The following is a 24463-nucleotide window of genomic DNA, read 5'->3' on the forward strand; positions in this document are numbered from 1 at the left end:
AGTATTTTGAGCTTCTTCATTTTTACTTTTGCTATTCCACTCAGGTGGAACCTCGTTTTGCAGGACGTTCCTGTATTAGGAAGATCTCTCGTAAGGCTACATTACTTAGTTAATTTTTTGAGTAATGTTTTAGTCTTATGCCCACATTACAGTAATTCTCACTTTTTGTAACAATAAACCAACCTTGGATTGACTTGCCACGTATAAATTTGAATTTTTTTCTCGTGGAATATTGATTTTTGTAGAATTTTGGGGAAGCCTTGAAGTCTCGCTTAACCTTTGAATATTACCAACATATGTATAATTGATGTCAACTATCTTTTTTAATACCATGTTTATGTTTCTTGAGTAAGCGTACGAGTATTTACTCCAATTTTTTTTTTTAATTTGTGTTATAATTTTTTCAGCTTGTTCATAGAGATTTAGCTGCGAGAAACATTCTCTTAGCTACTGGCAAAGTTTGTAAAATTTCTGACTTCGGTCTGACTAGAGATGTCTATGAAGATGATACTTACCTGAAGAAAAGTAGAGGAAGAGGTAATTTTTTGTTGTTTTTTCTAATTAAACGTTATCAGATCTTTTACTCTTTGAACTACTCTTTTCTAAATAGCGCGGATTTGTTCGGGTCACGAGTCTTTGACCTCCTTGTCGTTGAAGGGGTTTATACCCATAGCTACAATTATCTGTCAAATTTACTCTTTTAAAGTACTTCGTAAAAAGTTTTATAATTTTATTTAAATAGGTATAAAGTTTTAATTAGTTACACTAAAATATAGTATAATTCTATATTTTAGTTCCAGTTAAGTGGATGGCGCTGGAATCACTTGCAGATCATGTTTATACTAGTAAATCTGATGTATGGAGTTTTGGTATAGTTCTCTGGGAACTAGTTACACTTGGTTCTTCTCCATATCCAGGTGTAGCTGTGCAAAATTTATATCATCTATTGAAAAATGGATACAGAATGCAACGCCCTCAAAACTGTTCATTAGAATTGTAATTTATATTTATAAATATAATATATATAATTTTTTTTATTTATACAAATATAAAGAGAGCGTGCAACAAATTTTCCTTTGATGATTCACTTTTGTAGATATGAAATTATGAAAGATTGTTGGAGTTCGAATCCAAGTGATAGACCAAGTTTCGTTCGTTTAACTGATAAATTTGAACGAATGTTAGAAGATGGTGCTGATTATCTAGACTGTAACGAAAGAATGGTATCAAATCCTGCATATTTTGGAGGAACAAATCAAGGTAATTAGCAGTTTAGTTAGAAATAAAGTTAGCTGTAACTAATTAGACACAATTTTATAAAAGTGCGCACGATTTGCGAAAGCAGAAACAACTTAGAACAAGAAGTGCATAAAAGAAAAATACATGGTTTCTATATCAGAAGCATGACGTGAAATTTTCGTCAAGGAATATAGTATAGTTGATGTGATCCACATTCAAACATCTTACTTCGTCGAGAGTGGGTCTTTCATTTCCATTGACTTTCGCATTAATCACATTAATTTCTCTTTCTGATGTGCCTGGATCAACTCTCAGGTCACTTAGTTCCGTGTAGCAGGTTATAGCTTTCTGGTAAATTTACGTAATTTTTTAATTTAAATTAAAAATTTACGAAGTCTTTGAATATTGAAATAGCTCCTTGGGCTGCTAAATAATTAGAGGAGTTTATTAATAGCTCAGGTGAATATATACATTACTTTTTTAAAAGAACTTTACCTCGCCTTTACACCCTATTTCATATTTCTTGCTGGATACTTATTCAATATCTTGTAAAGCAACCTTAAGTTCAGTGCTTCCTCGAACCAATATATCTAAATCATCTGCGGAGGCTAATAATTGAATACCCTTATAAAAGGTATACCCCATCTATAAGTGATATTCTCAAATACATAGATAAAAATTGCTTCTCTTTGAACTTGTTGCATCTTTGGATCCTCATTGAACTTCGGCTTCAAACATCAAAAAATATCTTAAATATATGAGTTCAGTCTCGTAGTTTTCTACTCCCTGGAGTGCTTCTCTCAAATTGCTTGGTAACAATAAGATATAAGAAGTATATGTTTTATATGTTAGAATTGGCTGCAGCGGCTAATGGTTTCGCAAATTTTAATTTAGATTAGTTGCGCAGCAAATCAAATTGCTTAGTTGAAAACAAAGAAGTTTAATAATACCCGTGCTTTCAAAAAGGTTCTGAATATCGGATCTGGAGCTAAAGGCTTAGTTATACAAAAGCTGAGTGTTTCCCTTTAATTTGTATCATTTTAAATTTCTACAAATTTTTTAAACATGAAAGATTTTTTTTTAAATCTTTTAATTTGTATGTGACGGCTTGAAGTTCGGAAGCAACCACAAAACAGGTATTGGGAGTGAGTGTTCTTTATCTGATTGGCGCAAGTTAATAGGGAGATGACAATAAGAGATGATTTTTTTACTTTGTTTTGTTTTCAGGCACAATTAATCTGCCAGAAAAGAATGAAATGGAAATAACATTTACAATGGGTTTGCCAACAGATTTGCAAGAAAAACCAGTTGTAAAATATGAAAATGAAAATGTAAATTCATTAACATCATATGATACACCTAAGCAACATTCTCAAGATTCAACACCATTCCAAATCACTAACTATACAACACCACTTATAAATGGTTTGGCTGTTGATAATAGATAGATATAAGATGGGAAAAAATATTCTCAAAAAAAAAATATTGGTCACTCCCAATTTGGGCCTACAGAATTTGTAGGCAGCAATTGTCGGAAGTACAGTATCAAATGTTTTCAAGATGATATTTTTAATTGTGTAACTGCACTATTACTCTCGCAAATTTGTCACCATATTTGGCGCATGTTCACTATTTTTGAAAAAAAAAAACCCAAATGCTGTTTTAGTAAAAATATTGTATTAAAAAGCTTTTTATATTAAAAAATAAATAAATAAAAATGGATATGGGGATTCCATTGCCTATATATGAAATACGAAGATGACGACCTTATAATGGGGATGTAATATATGTTGAATATGTGTGATTAGGTTGTATGCATTTTTTTTTTTTTTTAATTTTTTGTTTACTGAGCAAAAGTACACGTTTGCTTCACTTTTATCTTAATTTTTTTTTTACGTCTTTTATAAATTAATAATGTATATATAAACATACATTTTAAAAACTTATAATTAATCCCTAATCATTCCTTATTAAAATGAAGGCTAGTCATTACACTGCTGTGATGTTCAGAATGAAAATAAAGGTATGTTTAAAAAACAATGCAGAAAGTCTTAATTATTATTTGAAATTAGTCAATTTATACATTATTTGCATTGTGTTTATGTAAATAAAATTGTTATTAGGAAAGAAGACTGAAATTTATTTATTTTTTTGTTTTGTTTGATATGTTAAGCTTGATTTCCAGAGAAAGGGAGATTTTAAATATTTCCTTTTACATAACCTTTTTTACATAATTATTAAAACTCCCTGCATTATTTATATGTATTTATTTATTTTTATAATGAAAATTTTGCTTTTAATTTTTTGTATCATTCATTCCAAGAATTATAATGTAGCAAATAATGTTAGCAAAATGAAACAAAAAATAAAGTAGAAATAACGTAGGTAAATGTTTCCTTTTTATACATACAAAACATGGCACTATATCTGAGCAACTTTCTTAACTATTCTTTTTCTTTTTTTTTAATTTATTGAGCAAGCGTACCTAAAAAAAATAAAATAAAATAAAGTGTTTGGTATAAGGATGGTTTAGAATTTATTTACGAAGTGACTGGTACAGCAATTTGACAAAAGATTTTTGTGGTCCTGGAGAAAAGTGCTCTTACCACATCTGACGGCTCTAGAAATATACTTTCCGCCTGCCAAAATTGGATTACCAACATACAATTTATGTTTTTAGTCCAATACAGTTTATTTATTTAAAACAAAAATATTTTAATTATTTTAGCGATTAGTCATCTGTACTTATGCATTCATCAGAGGCTGATATGATACGGCGTTGTGCAATGTTCTACGTCAAAAGAGTGTTATCCATGTGGTGGTTGTTCTACCCTCCACATTATCATACTCCTTTTCTGACTCTGAAGCTACTGAAGAAGACCAAAAACCGTGCTAAAACTTCAGTAAATAGATAAAGACGAACTATCAAGTACCTCAAACAAGCTGAGAGTAAAAAACAAAAAATTGGTCAATAAGTAAGAAATAACTATAATTACAGAAGTATACGATTAATCCAATAGTTGCTGTTCATGATGATTGATATAAAATGAGCAGTTTTAAATGTTGAATCACTTTCTTCGTAGTAAGTGTGACTTTCATTTATTTATTAATTTTTTTTTTTTGATATTTCAATTTTGTTGTATTGTTTTGTTGGTATACTGGTAACCAGTTTAATAGTTCCCATTGTTTATTTGGTTTCAGTTTACGCTTGTATTTCAAATATTAAAAAAAGAATTTACCTTAGGGAAAATGTTTTATATATTTTTTTTTCCCTCAAAACAAAAAGGTTTACTGAAGTCATTGTGAAGTTGGTGCTTGAGTGATAAATATATTAACGTAACGTTTTTTTGCAATAAAAGTTGGTTTCTGCACAGATATTTGTAACATTACGATTCTTTCTTTTCAAATTAGATATGTTCTACTTATTGTTGACTTTTTTTTAAGTAGTTAATAATAATCTTTAGAATTTAAAATCGTATTTGCAATCCGATGACAATAATTCAATGTAAGACTGCGAGCTATATCATCGTATGATTACTAATCATGAGTAAGTAATGAACTTTATGTTTTTTCACATTTAGGGTAATTTTGTCGCTTTGGTCAGGTTAATAGAAAAAGTGCAGTATACTACACTGACAATCTGACACAGATTTTACTGTGTTTTCATCCCGATTTAATAAATTAACTAAAATAATATTTTATAATTTAAAAGTTTATTGTTAAAATAAATTATTTATTCTTCAGTAGGAAAAACAACAAAGTTCCTTAAGGAACTCTTTCTTTTTAACGAAGATTTTGGTCTGAAGATAATGCTATACTTCCTTCTCTGTGTCGTAAAGTAAAAACGGTGATCCCAACCGAATCTTCTCTTGTTACAATATTCAGTGTTTCGACCATCTGCGCTTTGTTACTTAACGTTAGCTGGCTTCACTACAGTAAAAAGTTACTTAGGATCACTAAAGTATTTGAAGAAATCATGACATACCAGAACCATGTCTTAAATCCATTTTCTCGAAAAGCCTTTCAAACGAAAGGTAATAATTAGTCTTTAAAGGGGTGTCGTGCGGATGTAGAAGATAAATAAAATTGGTTTTCATCAAGTGATTTTCTTTGAACACAAAATTTTCTGAAGAGCATTGTATTTTGTGGGTGAAACTGTTATATAATTGACTTTATCCGTAATTACTTGTTTGTTTTCTTTTAATTCTGACGAGTTTTTTCAATTTTTAAGAGTGCTAGAAGCTACTTTGAAGTCTCAGCTATGTAAAGCTAAATTATCTAAGAATTTCTGAAAAGCCGAAAATGTTCTGATATTAAAAAAAAAAAAGCATTGGGCTCTAAAGTAAAAAGTGATTGCCTATAATCTATTCAACGCACATATTGCTTATCTGTTGGTTATTTCTGTTTCAAATACATAGCCGCATTAATCCTATTCAGAAACTAGCAACAGCCTTCCGTTGCAGTTTACCTGATGGTGGGTGACCTTTGATCAGATACAGAATACAATCCATCTCCACTCCCTAATCTAATTTCAAATCAAAATCACTGTTCAGGATTCATCTGTGTGTTGAAACGGTTGATACGCAATCGTTTTAAAAAAAAATTAAAAAACTGGATCTATATTCAACAAAACAAAGTTCAAAATACCTATTCAATAATATATTTACAAATCATGCAAATAATAAACCCGCAGAACCTGCAGGGATATTAACAACTTCTTTCTTATTCACATGTACGTTTTACAGGTAACATGTAAAGTGTACGATATAGTGGTAAAGAATGTTACATCCATAATCTAATCTTATCGGAAAAAGAACATCTCTTTTTTCAGCCACTCTTTGAAACTCTGAACTTTTAATTCTCGGAGAACTTTTTTAAAGAGAAAATTCCGAAATCTTTTGTTTTTGCCACACTGTCTTACCAATCACCTCGGTTATTACGATTGAACCCAAAAATGAAGTTTTTTTTTTTTTCTATTTAAGAAATAAAAAAGAAAAAGAAAATATTTGGAAAATTGATAACAGATTATATTTACAAATAAAAAATATATGAAAAATAACATTAATTTTTTTTATTGTAAACAATGAACTTATTTTGTACTGCTTATTTTTTTTTATTTTATTTATTTTTATGTTTACTGGGACCTCTCACTTAAGAACAATTTGAACTTGAATGTCACGACTATTCTATATTCCACATTTAATAATTTCATTTACTTCTACCTGATTTTATTCATTTAAAACAGAATTTACAAAGGTAATACGAAAAAAAAAATTGGTTTTAATAATTCCTACCATGAAGAATTTTAGATATTTAAATTTGATTTACTTGGAATGATTACTACTGCTTTAGTCTTCTCGTCCACCGGCAGTACTACATCCGAAGAAGCGCGACAGTACCTAACGAAAGAAGAACATAGGAACAATTCAATAATAGATAAATAGATCTCCGAGAATGAGATTTAACGCAAGAGTTCTTCGTTCAACCTTACTATTTGTTTTAATTGATAATACATCACTTTGAGCAACTTTGTGTGTTAATATTTACTTAATTCTGATTAGTGTACAAGTGTTACCATAGTTTCGTTCAAATTAATTACATTTTTAAAATTCAAATTCTTTTTTAGATGTAGTTTATACTAAATGAGTTCAACTAAGTTTTCTGAAACACGCGGCGTTGGTAAGAAGGGAGTCACCTTCTGCTTTCCGCTTTTGCCAACAAATTAGTGAAATTAGCGCACCTAAGAAGGTATAGAATTTTCATGCTGCAGATTGCCCTTATTTAAATCATTACATATCACCTGTAAAATTAATATTTTTTAAAAAATAACTAGTTAAGTATATGTCTTAATATATACACTATAAAAGATTTTTGTTTTTTTTTTAAAGTTGCTCCTATTTCTTTACTCTTTTAGTAAAGGTTATTTAGACTCGCAGGTTTATTTTAATGGAACCCCAAGATCTTTATCCAAGTAAAGTTCCTCTTTTCCAAAAGTACGTGAGAACAAGAATGAATGGTCCTTAAGTGAGAAATACCTGTAAATTGCAAAAACTAACATTGCAAAAACTAAAAAGTAAAAAAGAAAACAACAAAAATCTAAAGCAATAAAAAGCAAGGCAAACTTTTTCCCCTATTTCAGTTAAAAACAAAAAAAAACACAAACAAAATGAAAAAAAAAAATCTCATATCATTCTAGCTAACAACAAAATCGAACAATTTACTCGTTACCTTTTTTGTTTTTTTTACAAGAACACTAAATTGTACATTTTTTTTAACAAATAACTTTCAACAATTTCTTTTTTGATTTTATTTTAATGTATTTTATGAATACAATAATAATTTATATACAATAGTAAGTATTAACAACAAATTCCTATGTACAAATATACTTTTTTTATATAACTATAAACATATGTACTTTTGCTTAAGTACCTTTTTTTTTTATCAAATAGTATACATTTTCTTTTTTTTTATGTCTTTTTTTTATATTCACTAAAAAGCTGAACTTAGACAATTATTTGAAAGCACATTACTGGATGAAGAAAATAACTTTTCTTTTATTAGTACGACTTTTTTTTTATACAAAAAAAAATCAAAAAACTAAAAAATGTACAATTATTTTTAATGTTATTATTTTTTGGTGTCGCACAGATCTCACTTTTTTATTATTTCAAAAATAAAATAAATAGAAAGAGAAAAACGTTTCTCCTAATGAATGGAAAAAAAAGTTCCACATTTAAATTTTAGCACAACTTTTCCTTTTTTTCCAAGCCCCCAGATCAGTTCGGAACTTTATTATTAAGTATATACCACTACTTTTTATTTTATTACTTTTATTTGAACAAAGAATTTTTCTTTTTCATAATTCTTTCTTAATTTTATTGATTTAATTATTTATATTACCATGCCTATCATAATTTTCTAGAAAGCTTTTCTACAGGAAAAACAAAATTAAATATGTATATATATATTTTGTCTATTCATATAAGGCTAGGCAAAAAGTTTTTTTCCTCCTACCATTTTTTTAATTTGCAAAAATTCAGTTTTAACTGTTTTACTGGTTATTTATATGTATACATTTTCTCTTTTTTTTTTCATTTCTAAAAGGTGAATACTTCCGACTTTTTTTTTTGTTTTATATAACTGTCAAATTTAGGATTAAATTCACAGTTTTTCTTAATGTGTATTTGAATAATTTCAAAATTAATTTAAAAAATATTAATAAAATGAATAATTTAATAATAATAATTAGTTGATTGGGTTCAAGAAAATTTTGGAGGCTTCGAACATATTTGGAGGTTCACAAGTTATCATGAGGAGAAAAAAATACATATCTTGACTGATAGCATTAAATTTTGATTTAATATTTCTTAGATTTGAACTAGAGATTAATTCACCAGGGTAAAATTTAAAATTTACAAAATATACCTTTATACTGTAGAAAAAAAAAAAAAACTTTAATAGTGAGGTCTATCATTTTAAAAAACCCTGAGGACTATTTGAACATACCTTCTTCCTCTTCGGGTCGAAATCGAAAAGATGGATATTTTAGGAATGATGAATTGAACCAGATTTAATGAGAAGAGGATATTGTGAATGTTAACGTTATATCGAAGCTCAAAACCAGAGGAAAAAGGAAGTTTGTCAAAGCTGAAACTTTACACTCGCAATGAAAGATAGTTGAATGTATAACTAGTAAATTAATCAACATGTCCTCTAGAGCGAGTGAGTATGTTTCAACTCTCTGAGCACAAATACATCCCAGAGAATAAAGAGAATTTTAATCTTAGACCAAAACAAAAAAAGCACGTTGCATCTTTTTTTTATTGCTTAAAGTCCAACTTATTAACTTTTAAAAAAATAATTCATTTATTTTGTTATTTTAACATTCACCCTGGCCAGGTTAATTAAAACTTATAAAAAACAGTTTTTAGTCGTAAAATGGGGTTTCCGTTTTTGTTTTTTTGTGGTAGAAACAATTGTACAGGATAATTTTGAGGCGTATAGTAGGATACTCGTTTGTATTGAAAAAAGGATATGTTTTCAACAATTTTTGCCCATCGCAATGGATATTGCTTTCCTTAACAATTGTCGTATTCACCCATTTTTACATTTTTAATTTTTTGTTTTATTACTTTTTTTTTACAAAGCACACGTTAACACACAAAAAGTACATCCTAAAAAACGGAAATTAAAAAATTAGTGTGCTTTTATATATTTTTTTATGAGTTCTTTTAAATAAAAAAGTTTTCTTTTCAATTTTGTTTGTTACACATCTTTTTTTCCTTAAAAAATGTACAATATACAACTTTTTTTTAAATAATGGGGTTCTTTTTTACTGAGCAACAGAGGACCTTCAAAATATTGGAGATTATCTTGTAAAATATTCATATTAACTATTATTTTTCATACTAAATTTTTTTAAAAGAACAGTTAAAGAAAGAAAACAAAAAATCCTCCAAAAAAAAGAAGGCCTCTTCGACACAAATTATTTTTTTCTTCTTTAAGGACGCAAAATGATATTTAAATAGAATTTAAATATATCTATTTTACTATTTATTATTATTTTATAATTATGTATAAATATTACGCTTCTAAGTACACTATACAAATATTAAACTCACAGTTTTCATACACAGTTTATTATCACAATTGTACTTATTTATAATTAATTTAAAAATAGCAAATTAATCAATTTTTTTAATTTCAATTTATTTTGCTTTTTAATTCATTTTCACTAAATGTGTGCAACTTTTTTTAAATCAAATCAACATTTTAAGGAATAAATCATAAAAATTATAAAATGAAATAATTCATTTCAATCATTTTCACATTCATTTAAATTTTATTTTATTATTATTCATTCATCCATAACACTTTGGCAGTCTAAAATGTCGCTAAATTATAAATTTATAATCATTTATAATGAATTTTTATTTTTTTTAACTTTAAGGACCGGCAAAGAGATGTGGCGCCCTTTAGGATATATTAAATTGAGTGTAGGGGGACTAGCCTATGCACAATATGTCTGCAGTTACTCGCTGTCATATTAGTAATTCTAGAAGTGTAACATAAATTGCTTACTTGAAAGCTAAGGTCTATAGAATGGAATATATGAGAAAAGATGAAGATTATGAGAAGTTGAAAGTTGAACGATTATGGGGAGTTTACTGTTGAACGCCACGTTGAAGAATCAAACGCCTAGTTTGAGAGACCAGGCATACTCTCGCGATGGACGCAGGATGTAAAAACGTTCTCTTCCTCATACAATCAAAAGTCTGCAGTACCACCTGCTCTTTTAAATCTGCAATGACGGCCAGTAGACTCATTATTACTCTTAAGAGTAATCGGCCCTGAATTAGCAAAGTTTACACATCGGTTATGAATTTAACTTTCGAATTAAGCCGCATAAACGCAAGCTTTGTATTCGAAATGACCCCCGAACTTTTCGTTTGTATTTTGTTCATTCCTCTATAGCAGCTCCATGGCTACTGAAATAGTAGCTAACAGCTAAGCTGCCCATATTGTGCGAATGCTAATGTCCCTCTAATCACCCAACTATTTCCAACCCAAATACGTCACGCCCCATGCGGCCCCTATTTTCAATTTTACATACAATTAGTGTTTTTTTTCTCTGATCAGGATTTTTTTACTCTCTTATTAACTAAATTATTTCTGTGAATAAATAATAAATAATATTTACTATTATTAATTTTAATGAAGACACTTTTAACTTCTTTTTTATTGTTAAATTTATTTAAATATTTTTTTCGCTTTAAACAAATTTTCAACAAAATAACATTACTGAATTGGGTTTATGAGAAATTGTTTGAAATTTGGAAAGAGACTAAAATAAAATAGGTTATTTTTGCGAGAGAGGTTCAAATTTGGCTATATTTTTAAATTTATTTCTTTGTTCATTACTCCTTTATACTTACTAAAAAATAAAATCTAATACTGATAAAATGCTTTTTTTTAAAGTTTGTTTTTTTAAAAAAACAGTCTGCTATAAATTGAAAGAAAAAAAATGTAGAAATGCAATAGTTTAGGAATTATTTTTCTTTCTTTATTTACTATATGAACAATTTTACTAATTCTAATAAATGCTATTTTTGTTTTTGTTTACTTCAAGAGCGCAACAAAATTAAATGCAATATCACACTCATCATTAGTAAGCGGCTTTTTTTTGTTAAAAAATAAAAATAAAAAAACTTAAAAGAAGGTTACACAAAATTCTCGCATTTCACTTTCCTCACAACATTAACATGCTATGGAAGGGGCAATCAATAACAAAATTGATAGGGGAATCCCCCGCAAAATAAGAAAAATGGTATGTGATGTATTTGTTTATATGTAAGGCGTTTTATTCGAAGAATTTTTTTTTTTTTTTAACAAGGAAAAATAGACTTTGCTTATGCAGAAAATTCACATGACACCATCTACGTAGCAGAATGTCGAAAGGGTAAACAAATTTAGACAATTTAATGACTATTCAAAAAATCTTGAACCACTATTGAAAGTTGTTTTTTTTTCGAAATTAATGTCACCAACCACAAACAAAACCTGATAACAATATTGGGCTTTGAAGGCTCAAACCTAATGTTGTAATGGTCAACATTTAAAATTGGCCAGCCGACTAGTGAGACGGCAGAAACTAATCTTTTTTTCTTAGATCAGTAAGTTTATCATCAATATGCTCCTTAGTTTCTCTTCTATTTCATAATCTTTTTAAATTAGGTCGTTTTAAAATAAAATCAGAGCTTGAAATTACTGCAAGGTCTCTTTTTGACACTAAAGAAATCTTTATATAACCTGTGTTCCTTAAATCAAAATATGAGACGAGGAATACCTCGGGCAAAACAGCAAGTGATGGTAACTAAAGATTTCATCCGCCACATTGTGCTTGCTTTTGAATAAACTGTTCATGATTTTCATCCCATTTTCACAGTATGTCTTCTAGCTTAAGAGTTAGACCATAAAAGCACGTCTTTTTTTTATGGTATAAGATAAGGTTCATGATCCTCAATCGAAATAGGCAGGCGGTAGAAGAGATTTATTTTCCCTTAAGGGTTTCGTTGTTCGAGCAGAAGTAAATCTTACATAACTCAAGTTCAGGCCTTCTATTTTTGGATTTTTGTTCTAGATTCGGCTTGTGTGGCTAAAAAGAATACCGCTTCATATTATTTACTAATTTATGAGCTTAGCGCTTTGTTAGAACTAGAAAGAGAATTCTACCTTAAAAAAGTCCTTTAACAGCAGGCCAGCCAATAAACCATGTTTTCAATTGTGCTATCCCGATAAAGTCAAATCACATTGAAACTTTCAAGTTAATTAAATTTAACCTAAGCACCTGTTAACCATAGAGATGAAACTAAATTTCTTTAAAAGGTGTCAACAACACTTTCCATTATATCATTTACTAAGTTTTTAGCTTGTAACTTACTTCTGTAAGATGGTCCAATTTTTTGGTACACATACCAACTCATTTATGAACATCAGTTACCAATTAATTTCACAAAATATTTTTTTTTTGGGATGCTGCTTACAGACTCACCAACTGTTCACAACATTCCAAATAAACTAGAATAAAATAATTACATTAAATAAGGCTAATTCTAATAATGTGACCCTTTCCAAGATTGTCTTATCTTGAACTTATAAAAGCAATAGAGCTGGGAAACGGGACCAAACTGAGAGAATAACTGGAATGTTTTCATTGTTATCGTATGAAGTAATTACAATCGTATCTATTTTGAATTTAAAAATTTACTTGAGGAAAAGTATTCTCTTGAGCATCGTCATTCATAACTTTATGAAATTAAATTTTTAAAAGTAAATACAAAATTTTATGCCTTACATATAAGAAATCCATCATTTTAAAAGGTATAACTAATTATTATATAGAAGATTCCACATTAGAAAAATTTATTATCTAAGATATATATATAACTACATTAAGAATATATTTATTATAAATTATTAAATTAATTGACTTTGGGACACAGCGGGGAAGACTATTTCAATTGATAAAGGTAAAAAATGGAATTATTTAAAGTACAAAAAAAAGTTTTCAAATGAGATCTGTTGGTACTAGAAAACAAAAAAAAACTATTACGAATTAACACAAAATTACACCCCTAATTTATCACTAAGAGACGTTCCCTAAAAATAAACTATTTTTCTAAATATTTGTTTAAATATTTATTAGAAGCTTAGTTATTTTGAATTAGTAAAACTATAAACTAGCAATATGTTTGCTTTTTTGTTTTGTTTAAAACTCTAAAAATGTAGCAACTATGTTTTATATTAATTGAAATTATGTTATATAACTGTCCAATTATTGAAAGTGAACAATTTTTAGATATTTATGTCAGTTTTGAGATTTTTTCTTTGATTTTTTTTTTTTTTAAAAGTAATACGGATTAATTCAATTCAGTCAATTGAAATTAAGTATCTGCAACAACAGTTTATTTAAATAAATTCTAACGAACGTTTTCTTCTTCTCGTTTTTTTATATTAATATATCCTGATAAAAAAATAAGTTTTTTTTGCATGTTGAGACAATATGGCCAAGCGAAAGAAAATTGTGAACAACGGGGGAGAATTTCAATATTTAATTTAAAATGTATTAATATTTATGCATCATTTTTTGGATTAAATTAATAAAAAATACTTCTAACTACAATAGTGGAAGATAATACTTTAAAGAAGCACCGCCAACTAACAATTAAGTGATGAAATGATAATAATTTCACAACAAACAAAAAATTGTCAGATCTTATTTTTACGGATATTTACTTTAACTTCTTTGGTAAATTTATTTGGAAGCAATTAAAATTAACTCAAAAGATTCTATATTGGAATTCTGTTTTTAAAACACTCATTATATATTACAAAAATAAAGTAAAAACACTCTTATTTAAAAAAAACACAATCCGTCTAAAAATCGCTAACAATTAGGAAATAGTTACCTCAAATACAGGAGGAAACATTACAGTGAATTTAGGGAGAAAAAAAGTGATGTAAAAGAATGAATTAAAATGTGAATATGTAACATAGCTCAGACGGCAGATAGTTAACTACCAGATATTCGTTTTGGCTTTATTTACCTTTTTGAAGGGCCTAAATAGATCAAAAGTGAAAAATTATGTGCTATAATGTTCTACTAATTCAACCAAACAAGTAGAACAGAAACAAAAAAGTAATTACACTTAAACAAACTTTTAACCAGTGTTGTTCTGGTAACTGTAAGTTTTATTGGGCAAAAATCGCTGATAACCAACATTTTCCTCACTTGGAAACATTACGAATATATATATGTATATGTAGTTTGCATAAATGTAAGCAATCAAGCAGCGTAATCAAAGCAACTGTAGAATGAGGAATTTTAACAGCTATTTCTTGTCCAATGTACACCGCAATTACCAAACTGTTTCATTTCCAACTGCAGTTTTTCGTTTTAATATTATATATAACAAACCCATGCTAACACATGCGGAAGGAAAATAAACTAAAAAGCTGCTGGTAAAAGTAAATAAATTAATAATAATAATTTTAACTTACAGCAAGGACAAGTTCAGGAAGACGATGGAAAATTTACAAAATTATAAAAAAATAACATAACAGCATAAATACCTATAAACTGCCTACAAATTTTAAATGAATCTGCATTGCTTTTTATAAAGTATTAACTTAATGCAGCCATTAAATTTTATTTAAAAGCTTAAGAGGAGGAAAATAGGAGAATTGATTAAATGAAATAATTGCAAACTATAAGTGGACAATTATTAATTAATTTTCTCCCTTTTTTATTAATAATCAGTAGAAAAAAGAAAAAGGCCATCTCTTTAATGTCTTAAACCGGAAGTATAAAGATGCTAAAATCTTTCTTTCACCATTTCACAGTTTTTAATGATACTTAAGCGTCCTAACTTTTTTTCACTACAAGGAAAATAAAAAAAAAAAAGTCACCGATATTTAGTAGCTTTAAAGCAGAGAAGATAAACTATCAGTAGTGGGACTATTGGTATAAGTTAGGAGAGATACCCGCGAAGTTCTTCGAATTGGTCGTGAATATAAATATGTAGTATGTTCTGGACATATTCTATGATGGAAGAAATGGGTAGGTCTGTGGAAATGAAGGCAGTACCTACGTCAATTGGACTCACCTAACAGACTAAGCTGATCCAAAGATGAAGGCGGTGTGGACATCTCATCAGACAGATATTGTCTAGATGATAATAAATCTGATCCAGAGATTGCCGTATCCAAACAGAGAGATGTATCGTCATCTTTAATGCCTGACGCTGTCGAAGGACCAATCTCTTCATCTGGTATTGGTGAAGTTGTATTTCTAAATGGTGGTTCTGGTAACTTATCGAATACAAAATTTGTTTCACAGGCACGTGCTGTTTCTATTGCTTGTTCAAATCCAACACCTCGATCACACTGTGGGGCAACACCAATCAGTACCAGCAGTGGGTCGAGGTCCAGAGGCAGCTTATACCTGTACGAAAAAAAAAAATCAAGATGTATTAACGTTTTTAACTTGAAGGAACTTGGGATATTTGCACATCAAAACAAAAATTAGTGTGAAACTGTTACTTATACAGTTTTTCTTCTTCCTAGAACAGAGTTCTCAGAAACAGGACTTTAAAAGGACCCGAAACTGTCTTATAATCACTTTTTACGAATTCAAGATTTTGAGTGAAACTAATAACAATCACGAGTATTTAGTATACTTAATTCAAAGCACACCACCTAATTTAAGGTGGTGAAGCGTACTTGACATTACTATGAAGTTGTTGGTATACTTTATAAGAAATTGTTTTTCGTCAAGAAATCAGCCCATTCCCCACCCTGATAGCGTCTGCTTATTAACCATACAAGACTGCTTACTTCGTATTGTCTGTCAAACTGGAAAGCCTTACCATTATTTCCATCCTTCTGGTTCTGTTATTATTACCCATCGGTTTTTATTACCGCATAACATACGGGAAGAATTTAGGAACAAAAAAAAAAAGAGTAAAGAATCAGAATAAAGAAGAAACAAGTTAATTAAGAAACAATTTTAGGGCGATAGCAAGCGAATGAGATGCTCAAGAAAAGAAATGAGTGACGCAGCTGGGAGAAAAGTATTTATAAAGAAGCCAACAATTTTAAATTAACAATGTATGTGTGAACCAAATAAAAATTTACAATTTCACAAACATATAAAGTACTCACAAATACAAATAATCGAAGTTAAAAAAAATAACTAACCTCTTTAAGGCTTGCGCTTCTGGTGGCAAGGTATCCCATTGAGTGCCCGGTAATGACACACAAAAAAACTTACATTTAGCACCGGGAGAACACAATGATCTACTCAGTTGATTTTGTGCTATTATTTCTGTATGCGAATATTTGTTGTACTTTTGTGCTTGTAACCTATCCGCTTCTGAGACTATTGGCGATGCAAAAATACCAACAAAGTCAGCCTCATTGAATGCATCAATGTACCATCGTACAGGATCCTGTACAAATTAAAATCATTACAGCAATTTTGATGTAAACAATCAAAGGAACAAAAAAATAAGAGAAAAAAAATTGTGAAAACCCCTTTAAATTCATTTAAATATATTTCCAAGAAATGCCTAAAATTAATACCTTTTCATTCACCCCAAAAAATATTCGTTGGGCATCCAGCAATTTGGCGATTTTTTAGGACTCAGCGGTGATTGGTGAAGAGTGGCAATTATTTCAAAAGTCATCACTCTACCTACATCCCTGGGAACTTTTGGGCTAAAGAGATAGTTTTACTTAGCCAATTCGCGATGATGTTGGAATGCCAAAAGCGCACCCCCATCGACAAGCTGATCGAGTGCCCATGCCGTAAAAAACTTACTAAAAAGATCTTATTTGAACTCACGTAAACTTGTATTTCCAGAATAATATCAATATCGGAGATTTGATGCGATTACCTCCTGTTAATACTAATAAGAAGTAAAATTAAGAAGAAGAAGAAGAATTTCTCAATTACGAACATAGTAAACTACCTTAGTTTCAGAGTCAGCTATTCCAAACTGGTCGATCATTGGATGCAGATGACATTTTTTGAAATATCTATATAATTCCATCATAGTATTAATGTGCTCCACAGAGACTGGTTTGTACATTAGAAGAAGTTTTGGAGGCCCAGATGGTTCGCGATCTGAAATGATAACATACATTAATAAATAAATAATAAGAATTAGGGATAATTCAATCTAGTTTTTCTTTCTTTTTTAAAAGAAGCTGTTGAAAAAAAAGAAAAAGCAATATACAAAAAATAAAATTACCAGATGTTTGGCAAATAATATATATTTTACTTTACTAACTAGGCTCACTGGTGTCACAGTTCCTCTTCCATATGAAGTACAACATAAGTAAAATAGGTATGAGAATCACCGTTGCAACGAGTCCGGTGAGGAGTTTGGGTTCTGTCATTTCTACTGTAACATGCATCGGTTTTTATTACCGCATAACATACGGGAAGAATTTAGGAACAAAAAAAAAAAAAGAGTAAAGAATCAGAATAAAGAAGAAACAAGTTAATTAAGAAACAATTTTAGGGCGATAGCAAGCGAATGAGATGCTCAAGAAAAGAAATGAATACGCATTAAAAATTTGCATCAAGCGATCAAATATATGTATTATATTATTTCGCAATTATCTTCCTCAAATTTTATAATAAGCAACTTTAAAAACTGTAACATTCTTCATCAATGAACCTATCTCTTTCAATCTGGTTAAGTCGCGAAGGGAGCCTTTATGGATTCAAGTGAAGAGTTTATTTCTAAAATCCAGTGTTACTTTAATAGATAATTACGAGTACATTTTTAGGTATATTTTCGATTAGCTTCTAATTTGGAAAATCAATCGAATCGTGAATATCCCGAATTCTCTTAGACAATGGATTGGGGGAGCAGAAAAAAAAAAACTAGTTCTTATAATCCTTTGTTTGGAGTTGACATTAAAGGGCTTCATTTGTAAGGATACCTTTTCTTTGTTCATCGTTATCTTTTTTAAGCATTAATATAAATTACATGTGGTAGATAATTCAGTAATTATAATTACTTCTACATGACATTTTTTCTGGTAGCTGATTTACAAAATCATTGTAATAACAGCCATTTTATACTAAATAATTTCTCGGCTTAAGAGTCACAACCGATATTTGAAGCGGATTTCTCGGCTGTCTTTGTTAGTATCCTATTATATGGTTATTTTTTCGGCAATACATAATAATGGTACTTTGGATAATCAATTTGTTAAAAAAGGTAAATCTAGAAAATGCTTGTAATGTTATTGATAAAAACGAATATTCAACCTGTAAGTTTGGTTAAAGAAGGTTGCTTCTTCTATGCATTTTGTTTCCAAAAAGGCATCCGAATCAGCCACGATTTTCTAGCCAACCATTTGCCCCACAAAGAAATCCCTACCTCTGTTACGTTCTTCTGCGGTGAAAAACTTATCACTAACATTTGAACTTGTGTCTTGCACTCCCAGACAATAAATAATCTTTTAGGCTTGATAATGATCACTCTACAAAAGTTACTTTATGTTTGACTGCAACAGAACTCCTGGTTGAACTTGCTGGCAATGCCGTTCATCTCCCTTTGCTTTCAAATTATGAACAGTAAATAACATGGGGTTTGCCGTTTATTTTGGACACGAAGCGATCAAACAGGATAAGATAGATCGTTTTATCTTTTTCCTGATATAATCTACGCAGAAGTCTCAGGGGGTAGAGGGATCGTAGGTTAACCTGAACGAAATTGCCAGGCACGCTATAATGTAAAATTTAGCTGAAGCTCTTAAGAAATCAATATTTCCAAACCTGTCTAGATAAAGAATCTAGTATTTTTATAGAATCAATCGAAAGAGAAATAGATCTGTACAAGAGATAATCTTACAAGTATAATTTATAAAAAATCCTATTTTTGGCGATTTCAAATTTGTTCAAGGAATCATTTTTTCCAGCTTTGATGCAATACTTTTCTTCTTAGAAACTTTATGAAATTTAAGAAGTGAAAAAAGCATTAGTATAGAAAGAGAGAGGAAGATATTTCATGGGTGGAGGTCGCATTGATTTTCAGAAACATCCACGCATATCCAATCAATCTAATAATTAAATTTTTAATGGGTGGAAAGGTGAAAACATAAAATTAGAAATTAAATAATGAAGTGAAGATGCAAGCATGAAATCTGTTAAATTTAGAATTGAAAAAAATAATTCTACTTAGGAGAGTTCAATTATCTTGGCAATGAAAATAGATCAATAAGTTAATTGTACAAATAATATAATCTAATTTAGTAGAAAGAGCAAGGTAATAAAAATGTCTCATATAGTACTCGTAGTAAATGAAGTAAATCACATTTGCAAAAGAATTCTGAAAGTAATGGTGTTTGGTTAAGTAATAAAATTCAAATAACTTAATGGGCACCAAATATGCAGTTTAAGTTTTTGATTAGATGGAACATTAGATGCATTACCTATCAGATATTCTGGTGACGAGACCGCACACATATCTTCTTTACAATCTATATGCTGTGGATACACCATAAACTTGTATTTCCCAAACTTCAATTTTGTATCATATCTGTAGATCAGTATATCCTCAGTATTGTTTTCTTTTACTTTTAAAATTGTTTGATTTGTTACCCAGGAATTGTCTTCCAAGGTACGCAGTACTTTCACCATGTACGATGTAATTCTTAATCCTGCAGGCGCTGGCTGCAATCTTAATGTCAATAGTTTTGGAGCTGCTGAAATATCCATTACAACGAATACACTCCATTTTGTAACATTCCTTTCTGTTTCATCTACAAGAAAAAAAAAACAAAAAATAAAAAAAATCAAATTTATTATTGTAGTTTTTAAAACATCCAGCAGCGAATATTTTTGCTAATTATATTATTTCAAACTGGAAATGGACTGGTAACTTTTGCAGAAGAACTTGGAATAGAACAGAAAATAACATTATCTAGAACGATGCAATCAAGTAGGATTAGAGAGAATGTTTCCTCTTGTTTCTCACATAGTCTGCACATAGGTCTTAGGTGGGTGAAGCGATCCTACTATAGATTGACCTGAACGTTAAGTGCTCCGTAAAAAGTCAACGACAGATGAATTCCTCTTGGTTTGATCCTGTTTTATAGTTTTGGCATTTACATTCACTAAGTTTAACCCTTGTCGAATGACTCCAACCCATTCAGGAAGCACCGTAACGTACGGTGCCCTTATTTTTAACTCGGTCATGACGTGAACCAATGAATAGAAGAGCTACTTAATTCTGGAAGATGCTGAAATTTCCTTAGTGGAAAATAGATAAAACTTCACTATTTTCCTCAATAGTTGTGGTAATGTGTTACGTCTCCGCTAGCCCGATGAAGATAACTGTTTCTTGTTAGAGAAAGAATGAATCCTTCACCAAGGTTATCAGTTCACCTGATGTGCTCAACTTCTGCCGCTTATAGCTCTTCAACAACTTTGCTTTTCCATTAATTGCGTCTTAAACTCTCGTTTTAATGTTGCTAAGGAACCTTCTCCTTATTTTATCTTTTTTCTCAACTTCATAACCTTTAAAAAGACAATTTGTCTCCAATTGGCATTCGAAGCATGGAATGATTAATCTTCATAAGTCGGAAAAGTAAGATTTTGGCCCCAGGAATGTTCTTACATCAGAGAAAATGTTTATTTGTATAATAAGACAGAATCAATAGCCTTCAGAGAAACCTTATGGTTTAGTAGTTCTTCGGAAACACATTACTAAATACCTGAACAAGGACTGCGAAGAAGCAATCTAATTGTGAGGTTGGTGCAATCGATAAGAACGTTCTATTTACTTATTTGAAAGTGTCGGTGAAAAAGCATAAGCGAAAAATTGCAATCAAGAATTTGGCATCTACTCGCCAGAAATGTCAGTAACTATTAACAAAACTTTCTTAAGCTCAAGATATTTAAAGCAAAGAAATAAAAAAAAAGGTTAATTATTTGTGAAAATGATTATTCTTCTAGATACCAAGAAATATACAAATTAAATTTTATATTGAACGTTTTCTTAGCCATTAAAATTAATTTTAAACATTTTAAATATTACGTTATTTTCCGTATAAGGCTTGAGAAGTCTTATGACATTTTCTAGTTTATGGTGCCATTGGAATGAAAGACTAAGTTGTCTTAGTAGATGTAAAAATATTAACACAATCACATCGTTATCTTGGTTACTAGCAACAACATAAATCCTATTATCAATAAATTGTAAATTCAATTTAAATTTGAAAAAACAATAATTAAGGCGCTAAGATGAAGTTGAAGTTATCATTAATTAAAATGCCATAGGATAAGGTTGATGTGTCAATTGTAAATGAATACTCACCTATTCTTTCGGAACTTGGGGCAAAAAAGAGATATCTATATATATAAGAATCTCCTGAAGAAGTAACAGCCTGATAATCAAAATGATAAGGTTGATTGTCGAGTTTTAGATTCCATAAACAATCAAAGTGTAATATCAAAGCACTTGCAATTTGTTCAGAAACTTGGAATTCTCGACAAATGGACGGCGTTTTCTCCTGATTTTTTATAAACCTCATATATATCTCTAAAAAAAGTAATATAGTATTATGACAATTATTTTAAAATTATTATTCTAAAAAAATAGTTCTATAACTTGAGAAAGAACTCATGAAAATAAGTGGCAATTCCGGGTATGGTCTCTAAACCACAGACATACACCCAGCGACCAAACATAGCACCATATTGTTTAAGAATTAATTTAAATTACTACAGGAGTGTTAACATACCCAATAATTTTCGTACTCGAAAAGAATCGCTCAAGAAAAAATTAATCGATTAAAATTTATAACTTTATTGCCGCAATTACTGCACCTTATCTAAGCCGCTCCAGACATTATAAACATTTTTTTACTGACACTTGACTTTCACTTTCCAACGTATATCAGTACTTAGTCAAGTTTAGGTAGCATGAATGATTTTAACCAAAGACCAAGGTGTTGACAGAAGCTTGTGGACGAGAGGCCCGGTGGTCCTTTAGGACTGATGCGCCATGAATAGATTGAATGATTTTAAAAATTATAGAATGAATGGATTAAAATTTGAAATTCAGAAGCTACTAAAGCTAAAAAAGCTTTACAGCAAACGTTGCTGCTGGAGAAATTTGTATAGTTGACAGAGCCAATGATTTGTACGCTTCCTCTGTCCCTTTAGGTATAGTACGTTTCACCTACTTACAAATGACTAAGGTTTAAATGTGTCTTTAAATTCCTAGTTCAGTGAAAATCGGTTGGAACGGAACTACGATTATCCCAAACACTTTTATTTCGCGTTGTATGCCATTTCAATGAATTCTACAGGTTTTACCAACATAATTTTAAGTAAAATCAAATATAATGCGAAATTTTTCAATAAATAAGTATTTATATATTCCACCAAATTGCGAAGAGCGTTTGGAGAACCAAGCGCTTAAGTCCTCCCCATCCTCCCTAACGTGCAAGAGAAATATTTCACATTAGAATTTTATTTTTTAATAAGAAATTTGTTCAAACACACTCATGCACAAGCAGATCGATTGCTGAACTCTTTATCTTCTGAAACAGGTAAACCCCAAATATGCGGTATTTCCAGTGAAATAATAATTACATTAAAATTTAGTAGGCACGTTTAGCATCGGTTCTCTTTTTAATAAAAATAGTAAAAAAAAGAAATTTACAAGCCTGAAAAGAGTTGTTTATAAATGAAAAAATGGTAGAAGGAAAAGACGTTGTACAATGTCCTTGTAATATTATAGTATTTCCCCACCAGCTTTATCAACGCCCATTTGATACGGAGAATATACAAATAAAAAATAATTATGATGTAATAGATCTCAATAATCAGTTTTTTAAAAACTGGCAATATTCATAATTTAATTTCATTCCAATGATATTGGCAATGTTTAATGAACTAAATGAAAACATTAAAAATAAATAAAAATTAAATTTGAACTTTACAAACTTCTTTGAATGAACTGGTATACTCAAATTTTACAGATCTCATAAATATTATTAAGCAATAAACTGGAAAAATTAATTTACATTATTTTATTTGGATTATGACTAATTGCAGAGGTACTAGGAAAATTAAAAATATTAAGAAAATCAGGAAAAATTAACAATGGACCATGTGAATAATACTACCTCCTAAGAATTACAGGGTTATGAAGTTCGACTGCATTAGAGAGTTTACTATTTACTTAAAATGTAAACTATTACTCACTTTGCCACCTCATTTCCATAAATGTAACATTGAAAGCTGTATATTTGAGACCCCCATGTATGAATAAGTATGTTTTGAGAACCATTTTTCCATAGTACTCGTAAGGATCTACATCTCCGTTCAAATTCTCTGTACTGCACACTAGAAAGCAAAGAATATTCATTCAAGTTTCTTTTCCTACTTAGACATTATTGATATCAAACTGAAATAACCTAGATAAATTTACCTGAAGAAGTCTTGTTATGGAATATCATCTGGCACGAATTATTTCTAATGTTAGGAAAACGAGCCTTAAACAAAATTGTTTATATTAAAACGCAGTCTTACTATTATCTTGATTATCTTGTAGATTAAAAATAATAATAATACTTGCCTGATGATCACAAGAGAGGCTATTATTCTCACACAAGCCACTGGTATGTTCAGAATTTGGCCTGGATATTCTTGAAGAGACAAGCAATATCTCCTGATCCACATTTACGACAAGAAAAGTGCATATTGTATAGAAGAAGACATTCAAAAAGAACCTCTGGGAGCAAGTAACTACAGTGTGAATTAAACACATGTTGAAATCATAATGAACCACATTTAATGTTTTTCCCTCAGCCCTTTTTAAGTTACCCCTATGGGTTCACATAAGGTCAGGGCGTTGATAAAAGGAAAATAGGCAAGAACCCAATTGGGTTCATAGCCGTCAATTAATATATTCTGATAACTCACTGACCATTACTTTCACATCACTCAGCTGACTACACAGTAAAAATATTTAATTATTATATCAAAAAACCAATGTAGCCAACTTATGTAGAAGATAGTACTTTCATAACCAACAAACTAGGATGTGCTTAAGTTGGTACTTATAAGAATAGGGTGCCCAGTCAAGTTAGGACAGATCTTGACTTCTTCAAAAATATTTTGAGGCAATTT

The 24463-nt window shown here is 29.8% G+C and overlaps 2 protein-coding genes across 14 annotated transcripts in view; one reads left to right on the forward strand and one right to left on the reverse strand.

Annotated features, from left to right (window-relative positions):
• Ret (protein kinase receptor Ret oncogene) overlaps positions 1–4612 on the forward strand; it is a 113783-nt gene extending 109171 nt beyond the window's left edge. For 10 of the 11 annotated variants that reach the window (XM_074136082.1, XM_074136084.1, XM_074136081.1 and 7 more), the window contains 4 exons: positions 408–537; positions 795–996; positions 1097–1260; positions 2467–4612. In XM_074136082.1, the coding sequence (XP_073992183.1) occupies positions 408–537; positions 795–996; positions 1097–1260; positions 2467–2687 (717 nt within the window). In that variant the 3' untranslated portion in view covers positions 2688–4612. The remainder of the gene's footprint in view (positions 1–407; positions 538–794; positions 997–1096; positions 1261–2466) is intronic. The other variant, XR_012460881.1, reaches the window with a different exon arrangement.
• A 1630-nt stretch (positions 4613–6242) lies between these two features.
• Positions 6243–24287, reverse strand: LOC141458310 (uncharacterized). Of its 3 annotated transcripts, none has more exons than XM_074136102.1 (10): positions 23910–24287; positions 23763–23826; positions 23537–23677; positions 21639–21863; positions 19753–20082; positions 17595–17705; positions 17274–17428; positions 16501–16751; positions 15408–15745; positions 6243–12397 (listed from the first exon to the last, which is right to left on the reverse strand). In XM_074136102.1, the coding sequence occupies exons 1-10, from the start codon at positions 24099–24101 to the stop codon at positions 12360–12362; spliced, it is 1845 nt and encodes a 614-aa protein (XP_073992203.1). In that variant the 5' UTR covers positions 24102–24287; the 3' UTR covers positions 6243–12359. The 3 variants fall into 3 exon arrangements, with proteins under 3 accessions (XP_073992203.1, XP_073992202.1, XP_073992204.1); XM_074136101.1 differs by having other exon boundaries at positions 17595–17708; XM_074136103.1 differs by lacking the exon at positions 17595–17705.
• Between the last annotated feature and the right edge of the window lie 176 nt (positions 24288–24463).

This window comes from Rhodnius prolixus, unplaced genomic scaffold (assembly GCF_049639745.1).
Source record: "Rhodnius prolixus isolate KJV_2025 unplaced genomic scaffold, Rpr scaffold_5, whole genome shotgun sequence".
Lineage (NCBI taxonomy): Eukaryota > Metazoa > Arthropoda > Insecta > Hemiptera > Reduviidae > Rhodnius > Rhodnius prolixus.

What these genes read in the sequence shown, in the direction of transcription:
- LOC141458310 (XM_074136101.1), bottom strand. Translation starts at nt 24,101, where the DNA reads ATGTGTTTAATTCACACTGTAGTTACTTGCTCCCAGAGGTTCTTTTTG. An exon ending in TATGGAAATGAGGTGGCAAA is followed by an intron (nt 21,864 to 23,536) that starts GTGAGTAATAGT and finishes TACTTTTTTTAG; the next exon opens with AGATATATATGAGGTTTATA. An exon ending in GTCACCAGAATATCTGATAG is followed by an intron (nt 17,709 to 19,752) that starts GTAATGCATCTA and finishes TGCATGTTACAG; the next exon opens with TAGAAATGACAGAACCCAAA.